The 18588-nt window shown below is 40.7% G+C and overlaps 1 protein-coding gene across 2 annotated transcripts; it reads left to right on the top strand.

Moving 5' to 3' along the window:
• The first annotated feature begins 8251 nt into the window (after nt 1–8251).
• TOMM5 (translocase of outer mitochondrial membrane 5) lies at nt 8252–18247 on the top strand. Of its 2 annotated transcripts, none has more exons than XM_030293786.1 (3): nt 8252–8459; nt 12282–12577; nt 17836–18247. In XM_030293786.1, exons 1-2 carry the CDS (start codon nt 8339–8341, stop codon nt 12314–12316), a joined length of 156 nt encoding a protein of 51 aa, XP_030149646.1. In that variant the 5' UTR covers nt 8252–8338; the 3' UTR covers nt 12317–12577; nt 17836–18247. The 2 variants fall into 2 exon arrangements, with proteins under 2 accessions (XP_030149646.1, XP_030149645.1); XM_030293785.1 differs by having other exon boundaries at nt 12282–12865; nt 17836–18245.
• Nucleotides 18248–18588: the final 341 nt, after the last annotated feature.

The following is an 18588-nucleotide window of genomic DNA, read 5'->3' as shown; positions in this document are numbered from 1 at the left end:
TGAAACTGACAAATAATAGTAGGTACTGTTGCAGTAAAAAAAATTACTTGTTCCACTTAGAGTGCGCTGAGGCTGTAATTTTTCTAGTGAAAAATTGTATCTTATGATTAGTAGTAGCTACCATTAATAGGATGCCTATCATAGGCCAGGCACTTTAAGTACATCATTTTATTCAGCTTGTAAAACAACACTTTGAAGTAGATATTAGATCTCTCTGTCACAGATGAAGAAACAAAAGCCCAGAAAGTTTCTGTCACAAGGTCTCGAAACAACTTCATGTGCCCCTGTGAATCAGCACTCCTGTATCCTTTGGATAAATTCCTAGTAGTGCTATTTCTGGGTTGTAGGGTAATTCTATTTTTAATTTTTTGAGGAACCTCCACACTGTTTTCCAGAGTGGTGGCACCAGTTTGCATTCCTACCAACAGTGCAAGAGGGTTCCGCTTTCTGCATATTCTTACCAACGTCTCTTGTTTCCTGAGGTATAGCAGCGCTATCAACAATAGCCAAATTATGGAAACAGCCCATATGTCCATCAATGGATGAATAAGGAAGATGTGGCATACACACACACACACACACACACACACACACACACACAATGGAATACTACTCAGTGGTGAAAAAGAATGAACTCTTGCCATCTGCAACAACCTGGATGGAACTAGGGGGTATTATGCTAAGTGAAGTAAGTCAGTCAGAGAAAGACAGATAGCATATGTTTTCACTCATATGTGGAATTTGAGAAACTTAACAGAAGACCATAGGGGAAGAGAAGGAAAAATAAGCGAGGCAAACCATAAGAGACTCTTAAATACAGAGAACAAACTGAGGGTTGATGGGGGAGCCGGGAGAGGGGAAAGTGAGTGATAGGCATTGAGGAGGGCACTTGTTGGGATGAGAGCACTGTGTTGTATGTAAGGGATAAATCATGGGAATCTACTCCCGAAGCCAAGACTACACTGTATACACTGTATGTTAGCTAACTTGACAATAAATCATTAAAATAAAAAATAAAATAAAATAAAATAAATAGAAACAATTTTAAAAACTTTTTAAAAAATTAAAACAAAAACTTCATGGGGTAACTGGAAGTTAAACCTAACCTGTGCTCCAAAGTCCATATTTTTCCTTCTGCAACCATACTACCTCTCCTGAACTCTTCCTACAGCTGGCTTTCATTTTACAACACAAACGTCCGGGAGCTAAAATGGTCAAGGAATTCCGTCCACCACTGTGAGCATTCTGAGGGAAGAGACAGATAACCCAGGCACACGCTTCTTATTCAAGGATAATTCTGAGTAAGGAATAAAGAGTTTCTGGTTTTGAATCTCAGAGGTCCTTGCCAAGGACCCAATACGTCCCCTTTGTTGTGAGAGATAAGGGGGTGGGGTTGGGAAAGCAATTAGTGGGGAGGGGGTGAGGCCAGATAGCTCAGAGTAAATCACTCCATCATTGCTAACTATAAAAGTTAAAATGGTAGATAAGGGAAAACTGGAAAACTATAAGAGAATTTTGCAAAAATTATTTTTAGCCTGGAGACAATGAGCATCAAGGAAGACCCAGCTGCCTTTATACATCTATAAGGAAGAATGATCAGACTTGCTTTTGACACTGTGGAAGGCATAACTAGAACCAGTGGGAACATGGTAGAGAGAGGCAGATTTGGCTCTAAGGAGAAGAGCTGCTTATCTGCAGATGGATGGAACTGCCCAGTGTGTGGTGAGCTCACTGCCACTGGTCATGTTCAAGTAGAAGCAGGGATGTTGGAGGTAGGGGTCAAGCGCCAGACAAGGACTTTGAGAGATCCTCTGGAACAGATAGTTAGGACACGTTTTCACTTAATAAGGCCTGGCCTTTATTCTCCCCAACTGAATTCTAAACATTACATGATGGGAAGATTGGCATGTTCCTTCATTTACGATGTGTACAATGCATAGCAATTCAACTGTAATATGCAATAACAAAAGGTATTGCTACCTTTAGGAAGCTCTCTGGGTTGTTTTTTTCCTAAGATAAGAAAATATGCTTGTGGGTATCTATGCATTGGCTTTTATCAGGCAGGTCTGTCATCCTGAAAATGTTAGGGACAGGGTGTGGAGAATAGATACTGATAGCCTTACCTTTGTTTCCTGTGGAGGTTGGAAATAAAGAGCTCACTTTTTGCTTTGTCAAAGGGCTCTTGACATGGATGAGAGCTCGTCTATCAGTGTAGAAGGTGCACCTATAATCATTGAATCAATAAATCCCTTCTTTCACTGTATAAATATTAATCGAGCGCCTATAACGCTACAGTCAAGAAAAAGGCACTTTTTATTGAAAAATAAGAAACTATACCAAGCGTATAAACATAGTTCCACAGCATATACATGTGTTTTTGTGCAATGGGGGTGGAATGGGAGTGGTGACAAAATCAACTCTCTAATCTCTGCAGGGAGATGGCTGGCAATTACCATGTGCTCTAAATACTGTCAATGCTGGGGCGCCTGGGTGACTCAGTCGGTTAAGACTCCAACTTCGGTTCAGGTCATGATCTCAGGGTTCATGAGTTGGAGCCCCGCGTTGGGCTCTGTGCTGACAGCTCAGAGCTTGGAGTCTGCTTTGGATTCTGTGTCCCCCTCTCTCTCTGCCCTTCCCCTGCTCGTACCCTGTCTCTCGTGCGTGCGCGCGCAAAAAAAATAAACATTAAAAATTTTAAAAAAATACTGTCAATGCAAACTAAGCTTTGTGTATGTTTTACTTTTCCTGCTACAAAATAATTAGAATTTATAACACAAGGAAGCAAACCTCTTCTAAAAACAAACAAAATTTCCCATCCCCTGTTTGTAGTTCTCAAAGGTCTAGAGGTGTTTGAAAGAATGTGTAAAGAATATTTAAAGATATAGGAAGATAGTCAACATAACTTGAAATGAAAAATGCAAGTTAAAATATCATATACTATATGGTCCATACATACATACATGGTGTATACACACACACACACACACACACACACACAGAGAGAGAAAGAGAAAGAACTACATATGTGTACAATAGAAATAGAAAGGCTGAAAGAATGATCATCAATGTGTCAGTAGTGGTTGTGGGATTATAGGGGACTGTTCTTTTCTTCTTTTTCCCTTAATTATGTATTTTCTAAATTTCATAAAAGTAAACAAGTAATTTTGTGGAAAAAGAAGTTATTAAAAGCATAAAATGGGTTTCATATAATTGTATGGCTATAAATAAAGCAAGTAAATGTTAAGGTTCATTCTTTCATTTTGTCTATGATAAGATTATTTACATGATTTTTTTTATTTAAAAAATTTTTTTTTAATGTTTATTTATTTCTGAGACAGAGAGAGACAGAGTATGAGTGAGGGAGGGGCAGAGAGAGAGGGAGACACAGAATCAGAAGCAGGCTCCAGGCTCTGAGCTGTCAGCACAGAGCCCGACGCGGGGCTCGAACTCACAAACCATGAGATCACGACCTGAGCCAAAGTCGGTCTCTCAACCAACTGAGCCACCCAGGCGCCCCAATTATTTACCTGATTTTTATTTAGGCAAACAAAAGCACACTGTACAAAAACAGTGAAAAACAAATCACTAAATAAAAATATTATGTAGAATTTTGGGTAAGTTTCTTTGGGGGATAATTTCCTCTCAATGTAATATGCAACTGATTTTTTAATTTGAAAAGTTAGCAGATAAGAAGTTCATTCGTTCATTCATTCATCCACTCAGGGGATACTTTCTGAGTTTTTACTATGTATAAATACCTGTCCTCAGATGTCTGGAGGATTAAAGTGCATGTTCCTTGTACTTGAGGTGCTTACAGTCTACTTTGAAAGATCAAATACTCATGAATCACCCAGACAACAAAGCCCCCCAAATTACAACAGAGAATAGGGTATTATGGAAAGCCAATACCAGGGAGATGAAGGTTATCAAAATTCTACTCATCTGTTAAAGTCCAAAAGTCCCTCTTCCTGAAGATGACTCTTGCTGGGCAGTACTTTCTAGAAGTAAGTTATCCCATCTGCTGGGTGAGGACTCCGGTTAACATCTATCACAGAGTAATCCTTTGCTTGTCCCAATCTTTGTTTCGTTCATGTCGGGTCCTAAGTGGACTTCAAAACAAAGTTTATTTTGGGAACACCAGCCTATGTTCATCTCCTGAAGGAATGAGGAAGGAGAGGTGTGCAGCTGGATAACAGAACAGTCCAGATTAACTACCGGTGATAGGGGTGGAAACATGGAAAGAAGGACTGCCATCAGCCTCTTGATGAAGAGCAGCAAGGCTTTATCCTGTCCCTCCCAAGCTGAGGTTGAACAACACCCCATTCTTCCAGTCCTTAACTCTGAGGGGAAGATCATCAATGAGAATATCCACAAAGTATTAAAGCTGCAAGGTAATGGTGAAAAGAGCTGCACTGCGAGCCCAGAGACCTACCTCAGTTCCAACTAGCTCTACCTCTAACTAGGTTCCTTCTGGACCTCAGTATCCTTATCTGTCAGATGAAGGGGTTCAAATATTCGATTCCCAAGGCCTATAGCTCCCTATACATTAGAAACCACAAGGTTCCTGTGATTACATGTTGGAATTATTCCCCAATCATGAATCATCTGTCAATCTCTGATCTTATAAATACAAATTCCTCCCCAATGATGGAAATTAAAGCATTTAATTTTCTCATGGATAAATTGTGCCCACTGTATGTTTGTGTGCTGTAGTGTCTGGGAAGTTGAGGCAAAGGAAATAGCTCCTAAAGCCCTCCTGGGATCAAAATGGAAAACAAGACAGGCTATGACATCAGCTACCATTTCCTCTATGATAAGACTAACACAAATATCAATATTAAATTATGTGTGTATAGTTTTTATTTTTGCTTTTCATGGCAAAATCACAGGGAATCCTTTGCTTTTAGCCTTTAATGCAAGGTTATGAAGGAAGAACAGGAAAAGATGAACATATAATTTCAGCATTTTTGAGCTGCAAGTGATTTTAAAGATCAGTCCCAACCCCCTGATCATTGCAATGAGGAAGAAAATGAAGAGTCCAAGCTGTGCCACAGCTCACTCCAGTGTTAACTTTCTGAAGTACATTCTCTCCGTTTGCCTCACTTAAACGAACCACCACCTACATGCCACCCCCAAAAAACGAGGGGCACTAAAGAAAGACAAAGAGGGGCGCCTGGGTGGCGCAGTCAGTTAAGCGTCCGACTTCAGCCAGGTCACGATCTCGCGGTCCGTGAGTTCGAGCCCCGCGTCAGGCTCTGGGCTGATGGCTCGGAGCCTGGAGCCTGTTTCCGATTCTGTGTCTCCCTCTCTCTCTGCCCCTCCCCCGTTCATGCTCTGTCTCTCTCTGTCCCAAAAATAAATAAACGTTGAAAAAAAAAAAAAAAAAAAAGAAAGACAAAGAAAGGAGCCTAACCTCTTTTAATGAGTTTCCTCCATTACAAGTTAGAAGAGCCAGGCAAGGGGAAGACAGCCTTCATCAGGATGAACATTTCTTTTTGTTTTTTCTTAATATTTACCTATTTATTTTGAGAGACACAGAGAGAGTGAGAGTGGGGGAGTGGCAGAGAGAAAGAAAGAGAGAGAGAGAGAAAGAGAGAGAGAGAGAAAGAGAGAGAGAGAGAATCCCAAGCAGGCTCCATACCCAGTGTGCAGTCCAACGCAGGGGCTCACTCTCACAATGCTGGGACCTGAGCTGAAATCGAGAGTTAGCCACTCGACCGACCGAATGAATCACCTGGCTGCCCCCAGGATAAACATTTCTGAAATAGTTCAGGAGCAGTTCGCCCTCCTAGATTGTATCCAGAACCAGTTCCTCACCTCAAGACCAACTGTTCCTTATTTCTATCCACTACCTTCCTGTCTCTCTACAGGTAGGCTGGCAAGCACAAAGCCTCTCTAAGAGAATTGTTAGGAGAATAATGTTGCCTTTTATCAGGTCAGCTAGTTGCCTCCACATCACCTGTCAGGTCAAGTGCTGCTTTATACAGCATTGGATGAATAAAATTCAAATGCTAAAAATTGGATCTTTGTACCAAGATACACGATTTTCTGCTAATTTCTTCCCTCTTTGGTTCCCTGTGAATCCAGGCAAGTTACTCAAAAGCATCTCAGTAAAGAAAAACTGGTAGTTCTTTAGGAGGGCTGTTTTTCTAAACTCAGCATTAGGGATCTAAGTTACTGGCACACGTAAGAACTCATTCCTTGCCAACTCATTTTGCCTCACTATTCAGACGGATGAGATGTGCCTTATTGTTACAGTCTCCCTACCCCAGAAAATACACACTGGCTGTTTTGACGTCTGACCACATTTGATAATATTTTGATATCCATATACTTCAGACCAGAATGCCCTAAATGACACAATTAGAATTCAAAATGCTTAGATTGTTAGAACTGAAAGGGACTCTCAAGAGCACTTAATCATATCCTCTCCCTTCTCTCTTCTTCTAAAGAAATGGAGTTGCAGTGAAAGAGAGACTTGTCCTTCGTCACATGGCTTGATAGTGTCAGTGCCAAATCTAGAGGCCATGTCTCCAGTCTTCCTGTTCAGGTTCTTTCCACAGCCCCTGCTGCTTTCCAGCATCAGTGCAGGCTTTCAACACTCTCAAAGTGTTGGATGGAGGCTATTCCTTGGGAGTCAGCCCCTCCCATGCCAGAGTTGCCTCTGCTATTCCACTGCATGAATTATAGATAGAAGGGGTTACTAAAGCCTGAATGCACAGATGAGTTCTCTTTCTTGCCCCAATGTTTTATATTCTGTCAACCAGGAAGGTGGGCAGCAATGCTTTAGCGATCAGTTATCACAGTAAATTATTGTTCTAATTTATCCAAAATCCATTGTTGCTATGCAGTGGGCAATCTAGAAGGTACATTCTGGTTTTGAAATATGTGAGCAATTCAGTTATCTAATTTGTGTCTAAAAATGATATACGGCTAGTTGGCATGCAAAATTTGGGGCAGCGCCGTTTTGATGAATCTGTGGCAGGAAATCTGATTGCACTAAACCTCTACCTCCTGAGTCCAGTGATTCCCATCCAGGAAGGCACTAACCGTTAAAGACTAACAGAGGTGCAAGGGAAAGAGAATTCAACTTGGCATTATGATTACCTGCATTAGAACCCTGGCCCTGCCTATCACTAGCGGAATGACTTTAAGCAGTGCACTTGGTTTCTCAGCCTCCCTCTCCTCATTTGTAAAATGTTGAAGGGAGCTGAATTCGTTTTATACATACTATATTACTGTACCGATATTATAATTTGTAAGGATCACTTAAAACCAGAAATGAGAATACGGCAATAATATGGAGTTGAAAACTTTTATGCTAGGGTCCCACAAGTCTAAATATAAAACCCTACTGCAGGGGCACCTGGCTGGCTCTGTCAGTACAGCATGTGACTCTTGATCTTAGGGTCCAGAGTTTAAGCCCCAGGTTGGACATAGAGCTCATTTTTAAAAATAAATGTGTAAATAATAAAATGGGGATGACCATAACATTTATTTAAAAAACCTACTGCATTGGGGTGCTTGGGTGGCTCAGTTGGTCAGGCGTCCGACTTCGGCCCAGGTCATGATCCCGTGCTTGGTGGGTTCCAGCCCCGCGTAGGGCTATGTGCTGACAGCTCGGAGCTCCGAGCCTGCTTCAGATTCTGTGTCTCTCTCCCTCTACCCCTTGCCTGCTTGCACTCTGTCTCCCCAAAATAAATAAATATTAAAAAAAAAAACCTACTGCATTTACTAGTTGTGTAATCTCAAGCGTCATCATCTTCATCTTTTTGTTTTAACTTACGAAAATTTTCAAACATACTCAAAATGGACTAAATTAAAACAATATGTTAATCACAAGCTTAAGCAATTTACAACGTTTTGCTAATACCGTTTCATTTTCCCTCTTCAACACTTTTTTAGCCCCTAAGGTATTTTAAAGTATTTGGGGGCAAGTTGTTTTTAAAGCTTTCTGTGCTTCAGTTTTCTCATCTAGGAAATGAAGGTTTTAATATCCAGTTCACGGCGTAGAACGGTAATTATTATTATTTATAGTGGTATCTACGTGCTTCGCCCCTCTGAGACGTAAAAGCACTTTGCGCTGTGGCGCGCCCAGTTCTAGACGAAGGTGTAAACAGCCAGGGGGACCTCTCGCTAAGACTGCGACCGCCCCCTTCAGGCAGCCCCCTGCAGAACCTCGCGGTCCGAACGAGGATTGTCCCTCGCAGCCGCCCGTCGCCGCGCGCTAAAACGAAGGGGCGGGAACAGGAAATGGGATAGGACAGAGTTCCGGGTGCCGGGCAGCCGCTGAGAGAAGCAGAACGTGGTAGCTGGTAGTGGAAAAAGGAAAGCCGGCATGTTCCGAATCGAGGGCCTCGCGCCGAAGCTGGACCCCGAGGAGATGAAACGGAAGATGCGCGAGGATGTGATCGCCTCCATACGGAACTTCCTCATCTACGTGGCCCTGCTGCGAGTCAGTGAGTGTCCTTCCAGGCTCTGGCCGTGAGACTAGCGGGAAGCTCGCGGACACCACCCACCTAACTGTGGTCCTATAGTCCTTGGGGGCCCTTGAGTGGAGTGAGCTGGGCGGTCGCAGGGAGCGTGGGACTTGCGCGTCGAGAGTGGCGGGCGCATGCGTGGCTTAGGGTCTGCGGGTCGGGGTCCGGGTACAGAAGTGTACGCGGTGGTCCGGACTGCGAGGGTTATCGTCCAGCTTCGCCCTGCCTTAGGAGAGCTTGAATTGAAAGAGCCTCAAGGGATTATACCCCCCCCCCCATTCCTTAGCTGCTCCCACGTTTTGTCGACAGAAACGGAGATCTAGAGCAGAGAAATGGCTGGCTCAAGGTCACTCAGCGATTCAGTGAATGATCTTGGTCTAGAATCCAGAGCTTCTACTACCAGGTTTCCTCTCTTCAGTGCTGATCTCTGAAATACAAGAAGTTTTGCTTGTTAATACACAGGGTGAAATAAATAATTGCGGTGTTTTGTGTTTTAAGGAATGAGAATAAAAGGATAGGAGTTTATAGCATTAATAATAATACCTGAAGGCTTATTTGAATTTATGTTTGGCAGAAACTTATTTGACAGCGCTTTGAAGGAGGCCGGGCCAGAGATTCTGTATATCCCTTTTGCAAGTGAGAACTCACCCTTCAAAGGGGGTCTTAACGCAAAACATCAGCGTTAAAGGCACACTGAATGTTAGATCTGGGTTTTGTAGGTCACTTCTGTAGTTTTATTGATACGCATCTCAAAAGTTATTTGCTCACACACACATACCCCGTTCTCAGTTCAGTACTCTTCATTGCACCTTGTTGTGTATTGCTGGCAGGGATGAAGGCATTCCAAGGTCACCCTGTAGAAGGCTCACGTTGGGCCTAGGCCAGAGCTCCTGAAGCCTGGTAACCCTTTAGTGACTATGCTACTACTCTGCTTCCCCAGGAGAGGGAGCCCTGCTGAATAGAAACTCCCAAGTCGTCCTCCTTCAACAGCTTTTTGCAACTCCCAACTTAACTTTCTCCTCTTACCTTTTTTTTGTTGACTTAGCTGCCAGTAAAATACTTGCTTCTTTTCAGTCACCTTTGTATCTGATATGAATTGGTTTTTTTTTTTTTAACTTACAGAATACTGTTCCACATTGCCACTTTTAAAATTGAGATGTACTTCATAATATATGGTTCACCCATTTAAAGTGTACAGTTCAACCTAAGTGTCTACCAATAAATGGATAAAGATGTGTATATACAGTGGAATATTACTTAGCCATAAAAATGAAACCTTGCCATTTGCAACAACCATGGATGGACGTATAGGTTATTATGCTAAGTGAAATCAGAGAAGGATGAATGCCATGATTCCACTTATATGTGGAATCTTTGAAAACAAATGAACAGGGCACCTGGACGGCTCAGTCAGTTAAGCATCTGACTTTGGCTCAGGTCATGGTCTCGCAGTTTGTGAGTTCACACCCACATCAGGCTCTCTGCTGTCCACAGAGCCTGCTTTGAATCCTCTGTCCCCCTCTCTCTCTGCCCTTCCCCTGCTTGCGCTCACTCTCTCAAAAACAAGCATTTAAAAAAACAAATGAACAAACAAAACAGAAACAGACTCATAAATAGACAAACTGGTGGTTGCCAGTGGGGAATAGGATAGGGAATAGACAAAATAGGGGGAGGGGATTAAAAGGTACAAACTTGCAGTTATAAAAAAAGTCACAGGGATGCAATGTACAGCATAGAGAATAATACTATAATAATTTCTTGTGGTAACTAGAGTTATTGTGAATCACTTTGATGTACACCTGAAACTAATAGGGATACTGTATGTCAATTATACTTTAATTTAAAATAAAAGCAATTTAAAAATAAAGTGTATAATGAATGGTTCTTAGCATGGTCAGAGTTTGCAATCATCACTACGATCCATTTTAGAACATTTTAACTGTAAAGTGAACTCCATGTCCATTAACTGTTCATTATTTTCCCCTTTCCCTTTCCCTTGGCAGCCACTAATCTACTTTCCATGTTTATGGATTTGCCTATTCTGGACATTTCATGCCAATGGAATTGTAGAATATGTGACTTTTTGTGTCTAGCTTATTTCACTTTCCATGATGTTTTCAAAGTTCATCCATATTATAGCGTGTATTAGTATTTCCTTCCTTTTTATTGCCAAATAACATTCCATTGTGTGGATATGCCACATTTTTATCCATTCACCTGATGGATGTTACAGTTTTGTCTGATAAGAATTAGTAGAGATACCTGGGAATATTGCCAACTTTGTCAGCCTTCAACAGATCTCAATATCTTCAGTTTAATATTAACAATATGTTTTATTACTTTTGTTATGGGTATTGAGAAGATACTTCTGGCAGCTCTTTTGGCCACACAGCCTCCTCCCTTTTTTTAAAAAATTTAATTTATTGTGGTAAAATTTATCATCTTAAATATTTTTAAGTGTGTAGTTTAGTGGTATTGAATACATGCATAATGTTGTACAACCATCACCATCCATCTCTAGAACTCTTTATCTTGTAAAACTGAAGCTTTGTCTCTATGATTTTGACATCTCTTTAAGGATCTCATAAGTGGAATCATACAGTATTTGTCTTTTTGTAAATGGCTTATTTCACTTCACCTAGGGTCCCTAAGGTTCCTCCATGTCATAGCGTATGTCAGAATCTCTTTTTAAGACTAATATTCCGTCGTATACCATTTTTGCTTCTCCAGTCATCTGTTTTTGGATTTGGGTTGCTTCTACATTTTAGCCACTGTGAATAATGCTGCTCTAACATGGATCTACAGATAACCCTATTTTTAATTTCCTAGGACCCACCATACTCTGATCCAAAGCAGTTGTACCATTTTCCATTCCCACAAACGGTGCACAAGGGTTCCAAGTTTTCCACATCCTTGCTGACAGTTTGATTGTAGCCATCCTAGTAGGTGTGAGGTGGTACGTCACTGTAGTTTTAATTTGCATTTTCCTAGTGACTAGTAATGTTAAACCTCTTTTCGTGTGCTTATTTTGGCCACAGCGCTTTTACACAGGACAATAATATCACTTCTTTAGCTCCCTATGACAGCATTTTTTTTTTTCTAGACATTTCTGTGTGTACCATCCTACCAGACCCCCATAAGCACTGAAGTAGGACTGGGGCACCTGGTTGGCTCAGTCGGTTAAGCATCTGGCTCTTGATTTCAGCTCAGGTTTCTGGCTCCGTGCTGGGCGTGGAGCCTCCTTAAGAGTCTCTCTCTGCTCCTACTCCATGGGTGCACACACATTCTCTCTCTGAACTGAAGTAGTTCACCTATATCATAGGTGATCTGGATTGCATAAGTGATATATAGCTAATCATTGGGAGAACCTAAATGTGTGTCTGGCTCTCCTCATTACCTAGTTAAGTGTTTTCTCCCACTTTCTGCCTTTTTTCAAATGGGTTTTAAAAGGTGGAAAATGCCAATTTGTTTCTTCAAGTGTTTTGTTCCTGATAGTTAAATTACCCAGAATAAAAAAATGTCCTTTGAAAGAGGATTGAATTTACTCTTTGTGGCCCTATGAGGGAGAACTTCCTAGAGAAAAGATTTTATACAGTGTAAGAAAAACTTAGAATAGACCTTCATGACACTGGAAAGACAGGGGCTCTCTTACTGGGTTGTGCAGGCCATCGTTTGGAGTCACTTAAAAAATGTATTGAACTAAATCTAAATCTGTAAGATTTTCCACCCAGTCTTACAAATTCCATAATATAACTTATGGGCTAATAGATCTGAAATTCTGGATGTTTATTTTTCTTTCAGCACCTTTTATCCTAAAGAAACTGGATAGCATATGAAGATGAACATCACATGTGAATGCATGATAAGAGGAACCCGGTTACAACTTCTACTTCTGTCTGCAAATGAATAGGCCCCGGAAGATGTAAGAGACTCTGAATGGACATAAAAATTCTACTAATTAAGAATAAGTTTGGCCTCTGGTAACTGACCTTCATAGCTAAAATTTAAAACTGCTTGAGAAGTAAAGACATTTTGTGGTGATGGTACACCCATATGCTTGTGATGTTCAGCCTCTGTGAATGTTGATATAATTAATTGTAAGTAATGTTAAACTCCATTTTTTAGCAAGTATAAATTATAAGGGAATTATGTCTGCAATAGCACTGTCTTCTTAGTCATTTCTGTTTACCTTTTTACTTCTGTCTGGAGTATATTTGTTGAAGAGTTCCTTTTGATTAGTTATATTTTACAGAAGCCAGCACACAGCCACAACAACATTTAAGCCCAGGACCATTAGTCTATATTTTTAATTAAAATACCAACTAAGAAAAAAATTGGATTTTATTTCTCTTAACCTGCTTTTTGCTGCAGACCAACAATCACTGGTGAGACCTCTTTAATATTGTTTATTACAAGCTACGTTAATTTGAGTTACTCTTGTTTGGGACTGGAGGATTTGCTAATGCTGATAGAGTGAAATTATTTTATTAAGCAGTCTTTGTGAAAGGCAACATTAGTGCTTGATGCTGGGAATATATAGTTCCACCAAAGGAAAAAATTGCTATAATTTAAGTCAAATAGTTCTCTAAGTTTGTTAGGGGAAGAGGACAGTCCTTAACTTTCTTTGTAGAGGCAACTTACATTCACCTCTTTTTAGGTAACTAAATTAGGTAGCTATATTGGTATATTTAGGTAACTATATTTACTTTTGTCTTTGAATAGCATGTTAGTATTGGTACTTTGTGATTTTTCTGTTGTAGACATTGCCTACTGACTTCTCTTTCCTATCCTTACCTCCAGCGCTCTTATCTCTTCTCATTTCTTCTTCTTTCCAATGTACTTATTTGTGTGCTTTCATTTGAATTAATTTCATGAGGGCTCTAAATGCCAGTTTTCTTTTTTTAATGTTTATTTTTGAGAGACAGAGAGAGCGTGCACATGTGGGGGAAGGGCAGATAGAGAGGAAGACAGAATTCCAAGCAGGCTTTGTGTCATGAGCACGGAGCCTGACTCAGGGCTCAAACCCACTGACCCTGAGATGACCTTAGCCAAAACCAGGAAGGAGTTAGATGCTTAACTGACTGAGCCAGGCGCCCATGTTTGTTTTCCTTCGTGTACATCTTTCGGGTTTTCCAAGGCTTCATTTTCTATGAACTTAAAAACTGAATCAGCTAGACTCTTTGCCATATATCTACATTGTTCACAGTGTTCAGTTTCATCAAGTGTGCTGTTCCGTCTTCCCGATTAAGTCTTTCCTGGAGCTTTCTGACCTGTCTCAGTCTGGACTACAGTCGCCTGTGCCTGGTGGATGGCTCTATTCTGGGATCTCCCTTTACCACAATCCTGGGAATTCCTTTTCCTTGTTTTCCATGTTGGATCTTTTTCTGTATCTTGTATCTTGTTTATCTCCTGTCCAGTATGCATTTGCTCACTGAGTCTCTGTATTGAGTACAGTACCTGTGCCCATAACTGCCTGGCATCCCACAATCCAAAGAACCCTCTATTTTACCCTTTTCAGAAAGTAAACTTCTGATTTGGGGAGGGAGCTAGGGAAAAGAGGCTGCTTAACCGTAAGTTGCAGAGAGCATTCTGAATACTTAAACCTTCAACCAGTTCTTACTTTAGTGCCTACCCCTTCATTCCTACTTCCAAAGGTCTATGAAGGTACCAGTTTCTGAACCTTTTAAGGATTCTGTGATGTGACTTGAGTTGTTTGTTTTGCTTTTCTACTGCTGACTCGATTCACTTTTCTTGGGTCTACCATGTTAATTACTACTTGTCCATCCGCTTTCCAACTTCTTTTTGATGTTATCTCCTCTTCTCTTTTTCCATTCATTTAGGTTCATGGCTTAAAACAAAAATCTTTGCTGTCATTAAATGGAATTTGGGGAGGGAATGGAAGTAGTTGCATGTGCTCAATCTACCATCTTTACCTGAACAGCATGTATTTCTACCCTGTGATGCTGTGTTTCATGTTAGTAATTTATGTCCATTCCTGACCTAAAGAGGTGCAGTATTTAGCACCATGGTCACAATCACTAACTCTAAAGACATGCAGACCTGATTTTGAGTCCTGATTCCAACAGTCAGGAGATGGATGCCTTTTAGCAAGTAAACCGCTATATCTCATTCTCTTTACCTGTAAGATTAGCATAGTAGGAACATTTGTCCACTTCAAAGTGTATAAGTGTAAGGTAAGAGAATGCAAGGGAGCAGTTAGCACCATGCCTGACATTTGGTAAGTGCTATCTATTGTTAATGGTTAGTGTTTGGTATAAGGTGGTTAGAAGTGATTTGTGCTGGCATTCACTGCATTAGTAGGCTTCATTCATATTTTCAGATGCTGTGAGATAGCATGCTTATATTCTAATTGTATATAAACTTCAACAGTCAGTGTTAATGCCATTTTACAGATGGAGTCTGAGACTCTGGAAGATTTGATGGCTAATAAGTAGGTTTAGGGGCTTTTAATGGGTGTTGATTATACTCTATCCTTAAGTGCTTTTCTTGGAATATGTTGATTGCTACCCTGAATTCCAGCATATGTTCAGGCTAGAATAAAGGAAAAGTGATGGTGCAGTTTTTTATGACTGACTTTTTAAAATTCAGGCCATAAACTCCCTGGTTTTGGGAGGGCAGACTAATACTTACAACAAACAGTTCAGAAACAGTAGAGCAGACAACAGTTGGCCATGTGTATATATTTGGCTTGAACGTGTAATAAGAAATAGTAAAGAACCATAGCAGATTTGAGTTTTGTAAACTCTTAAAATGGAGCATAGAAAGAAATGCAGATAATTGAGAGAAAATGTTAATCCACAAACAAGTTTCATAAGGGATATGAACTGAGAATTTTGCTCCTAAATTAGGTTAGTGTTCTTCCTGGTACCAATAAGTTTTCTTTTTAAACTGTTTTATCACTGCTCTTTGAAATTCTTCTGTGAAGTTAGCATTTCAGTTACGGTGTGTTTGTAGTTTACAGGTGGGCAAAATTGGGCCTAGATTTGGAAGGAAGAACAAGTGTAGGAATCTGAACTTTTTTCTTTTTCCCCTCCTTTGCTTGAGCTAAGCATCTCTCTTTAGCTATGACATCAGGCACCAGAGAATGTTGTGGATAGTATAGAAAGGAATTGAGCCAGACATTTTACTTTATTTTGCTATCACTTGATGACTTGATAAATTCTATATGTAGCTTCGGTCATCAAAGAAGCCACTAAAGCAGGAGTTGGCAGACTTTTTCTGTTAAAGGTCAAATGGTAAATACTCCAGACTTTGTGAGCTCTGTGCTGTCAGCTCTTTTGTAGTAGTGTAAAACAGCCAGAGGCAGGGGCGCCGGGGTGGCTCGGTCGGTTAAGCGTCCGACTTCGGCTCAGGTCATGATCTCACCGTCCGTGAGTTCGAGCCCCGCGTCAGGCTCTGTGCTGACCGCTCAGAGCCTGGAGCCTGTTTCAGATTCTGTGTCTCCCTCTCTCTCTGCCCCTCCCCTGTTCATGCTCTGTCTCTCTCTGTCTCAAAAATAAATAAACGTTAAAAAAACAAAATCAGCCAGAGGCAATGTGTGCACCACTGCAGCTGTGAGCCATCAGCAGCCAGCACTCAAAGGTGCTGGGGGAATGAGTACCTTGGTCCTAAAGTTGAGATCTAAGTCGTTCACCACAACATCCACCATAGTCCTCTTGAATCCTTACTCTCCCCATGTACTGTGCCATTTCTCTGTTCCCTTTCACAGTTAAACACCTCAGTAAAGTGCTCTATATTTTCATATCCTTTCTCTGGTGATCTCCTGAACCCATTCCGGTTAGGCATGCATCCCCAGTGATCCTCTGAAACTGCTCTTGTCAAGGTTAACACTGACCTGTCTCACCCGATCTGCAGCACTCAACACTATTTCATTATTGTAACCACCTTGTGGGCCTTCCATAATATGAATTTCCTGATTTTCCTTCTTGCCACCCTTTCTAGTTCACTCATCCACTCTTTAAATGCTTTAGTAGGTTTCCCTTCATTTCTGACCTGAAACTTGCAATACCTCAGGCTTCAGTCCTCAGACCTCCTCTATTTACAGCATAGATACTGCTGACTCTCCTGCTTAAAATTCTCCAGTGGTTTTCCATGTCACTCAGTAAAAACCACAGTCCTTCTGGTTGCCCACAAGGTTCTGTACAATCTGGTCCTCATTACATCTCTGATCTCGTCTTTTATGACTCTTCCATCCTTCACTGCATTCCAGCTACACTGGTCTCCTTGCTTCCCCAGACTCACAAGCTGCTACCTCAGGGCCTTTGCACTGGCCATTTCCCCTGTCTGGAATGCCCTTCCCTTAGATTTTCAACTGCCTCACTCCCTTTCTCTCAGGTCTCTGCTTAAATGGCATTTTTTTTAGTGGGGCCTTTCCCAGCTCTTTTATAAGTTATAGGATTTTTCAACTTGTGAAAATCCAGCAAGTTGTACGCTTATTGACCTTTTTTCCATAGTTAAATTGTATTTCAAAAACATTTTTTTAACTACAACCTCTCCAGCACTCTATAACCCCCTTCTTTATTTTCCTTAATGGCATTTAAGATATTTTTTCTTATTTATGTTGTTAATTGTCTCTGTCCATTAAGTATGTGCTTGATGAGAGTAGGGATTTCATCTATTACGTTCACTGTAGTATCTTAGTATCTAGAAGACTGCCTGGTACCTCACAGGCAGTCATTGTTCATTGAATAATAGAGTGGAGAAGTTTTTAACTAGTTACGGGAAGTGTGAAAGTAAGCTAACTAGAAAAGGCCAAAAGGCTAAGCTTGTCAGATGAAATTGGTACCCCAGTTAAGATCCTGGATTATGAATTTGCAGTGCCTGGCTGTGGGCTTTTTCTCTAGCACTGCTCTGCTGTCCACAGGCAGGCTCGGAGAAGGTGGAGAGTTGGATTCACCTAGGGCTGGGGCTTGTCACATGGCTGAGGTGAAATGACAGGGTCGGGAGTGATTGAAATAATGCACAAGGCATCTAAGCTGGGTAAGAAGGGAAAGGCAGGAAGTAGCTGGTGGACAGGAAGAACATAGAGGGGTCAGTCCTGCTGAGGGCAACTGTAGGAGTGAACACAGTGGAGCAGTAGCCCTGAACACCTCTTTGTATGCCCAAAATATCCTTCCTTCAGTTTCCATGGAGATAAAAGTTCCTGTTCTGCAAAATAGGCTTCATTCGTTTTGTCTCTGAAGAGAGAAATATCATCAATGTGCTGTTAGCACAAGAGATGGTATGTTAAGAGTTTGTTGGTTTCACAGCTAAGTATGTATGGTGTGGTCCGATAAGGACCACATTTGACCTACTCCCACGACTTAATTCTCCCCCAATTTGTACGTTCATTTAGGAGGAAAGAAAATCGCTAATTGAAAATATGTTCATGATACTGAGAGACTGAAGACTAATTTTTATGGGACAGTGCGGAAACATCATGGAGACTACTGCTGGATGTCATACAGCAATGGGAGTTTATAAGATGCTTTTCTTCCCAAAATTCAGATTGCATTGCCTCTGATTATTTGAACTGATGACAGAGAAGCAATATATAGGTAATTTAAAATAACAAATATTACAAAAAAGTTTTTAGAAATGTGATAGAAAAGAATTAAAACTAGGAAATGGTGAAATGAATTGCTCATCTTAATATCATTAGTAAAAACTCAGCTTTTATTTGATTTTAGTGTACTTTTGAGTAAAATTTAATAGGCTTACTATTGAATCTTTATGTCAACTAAAGTTTTATAAATGCTCAATTTTCATAACTGTTGTTTTCATTGGTCTCAAGCAAATGAAACAAAAGATAAAATATCCTTAATAAAATACTACTAGCTTAGTGAAACAATGATTGCTGGGAAAGGGTTGAAGGGAAAGGCATTTAGTTTAACATCTACTTTTCCCATTTTAAGCTAACCTTCACTTTTGCTAGCAAGCACTGTAGTAAACTTTGCCCTAGATAATACAGACTCAAAATATCATTTATTTCCTTCTTCCTGATCCATGTCTAAAAATGGTAAAATAGTATATTTCATATATGTATGTATATATACATATAAAATGTTTATTTTTGAGAGCTAGAGACAGTGTGCAAGTGGGGAAGGGG

Source organism: Lynx canadensis, chromosome D4, assembly GCF_007474595.2.
Source record: "Lynx canadensis isolate LIC74 chromosome D4, mLynCan4.pri.v2, whole genome shotgun sequence".
Taxonomy (NCBI): domain Eukaryota; kingdom Metazoa; phylum Chordata; class Mammalia; order Carnivora; family Felidae; genus Lynx; species Lynx canadensis.
This window is presented reverse-complemented; position numbering and strand designations above follow the sequence as displayed.

Excerpts from the sequence above, each read along its gene's own strand:
- TOMM5 (XM_030293786.1), top strand. The coding sequence starts at position 8,339 with ATGTTCCGAATCGAGGGCCTCGCGCCGAAGCTGGACCCCGAGGAGATG. Across the intron at positions 8,460-12,281 it reads CGTGGCCCTGCTGCGAGTCA|CACCTTTTATCCTAAAGAAA; the intron begins GTGAGTGTCCTT and ends TTTTTCTTTCAG.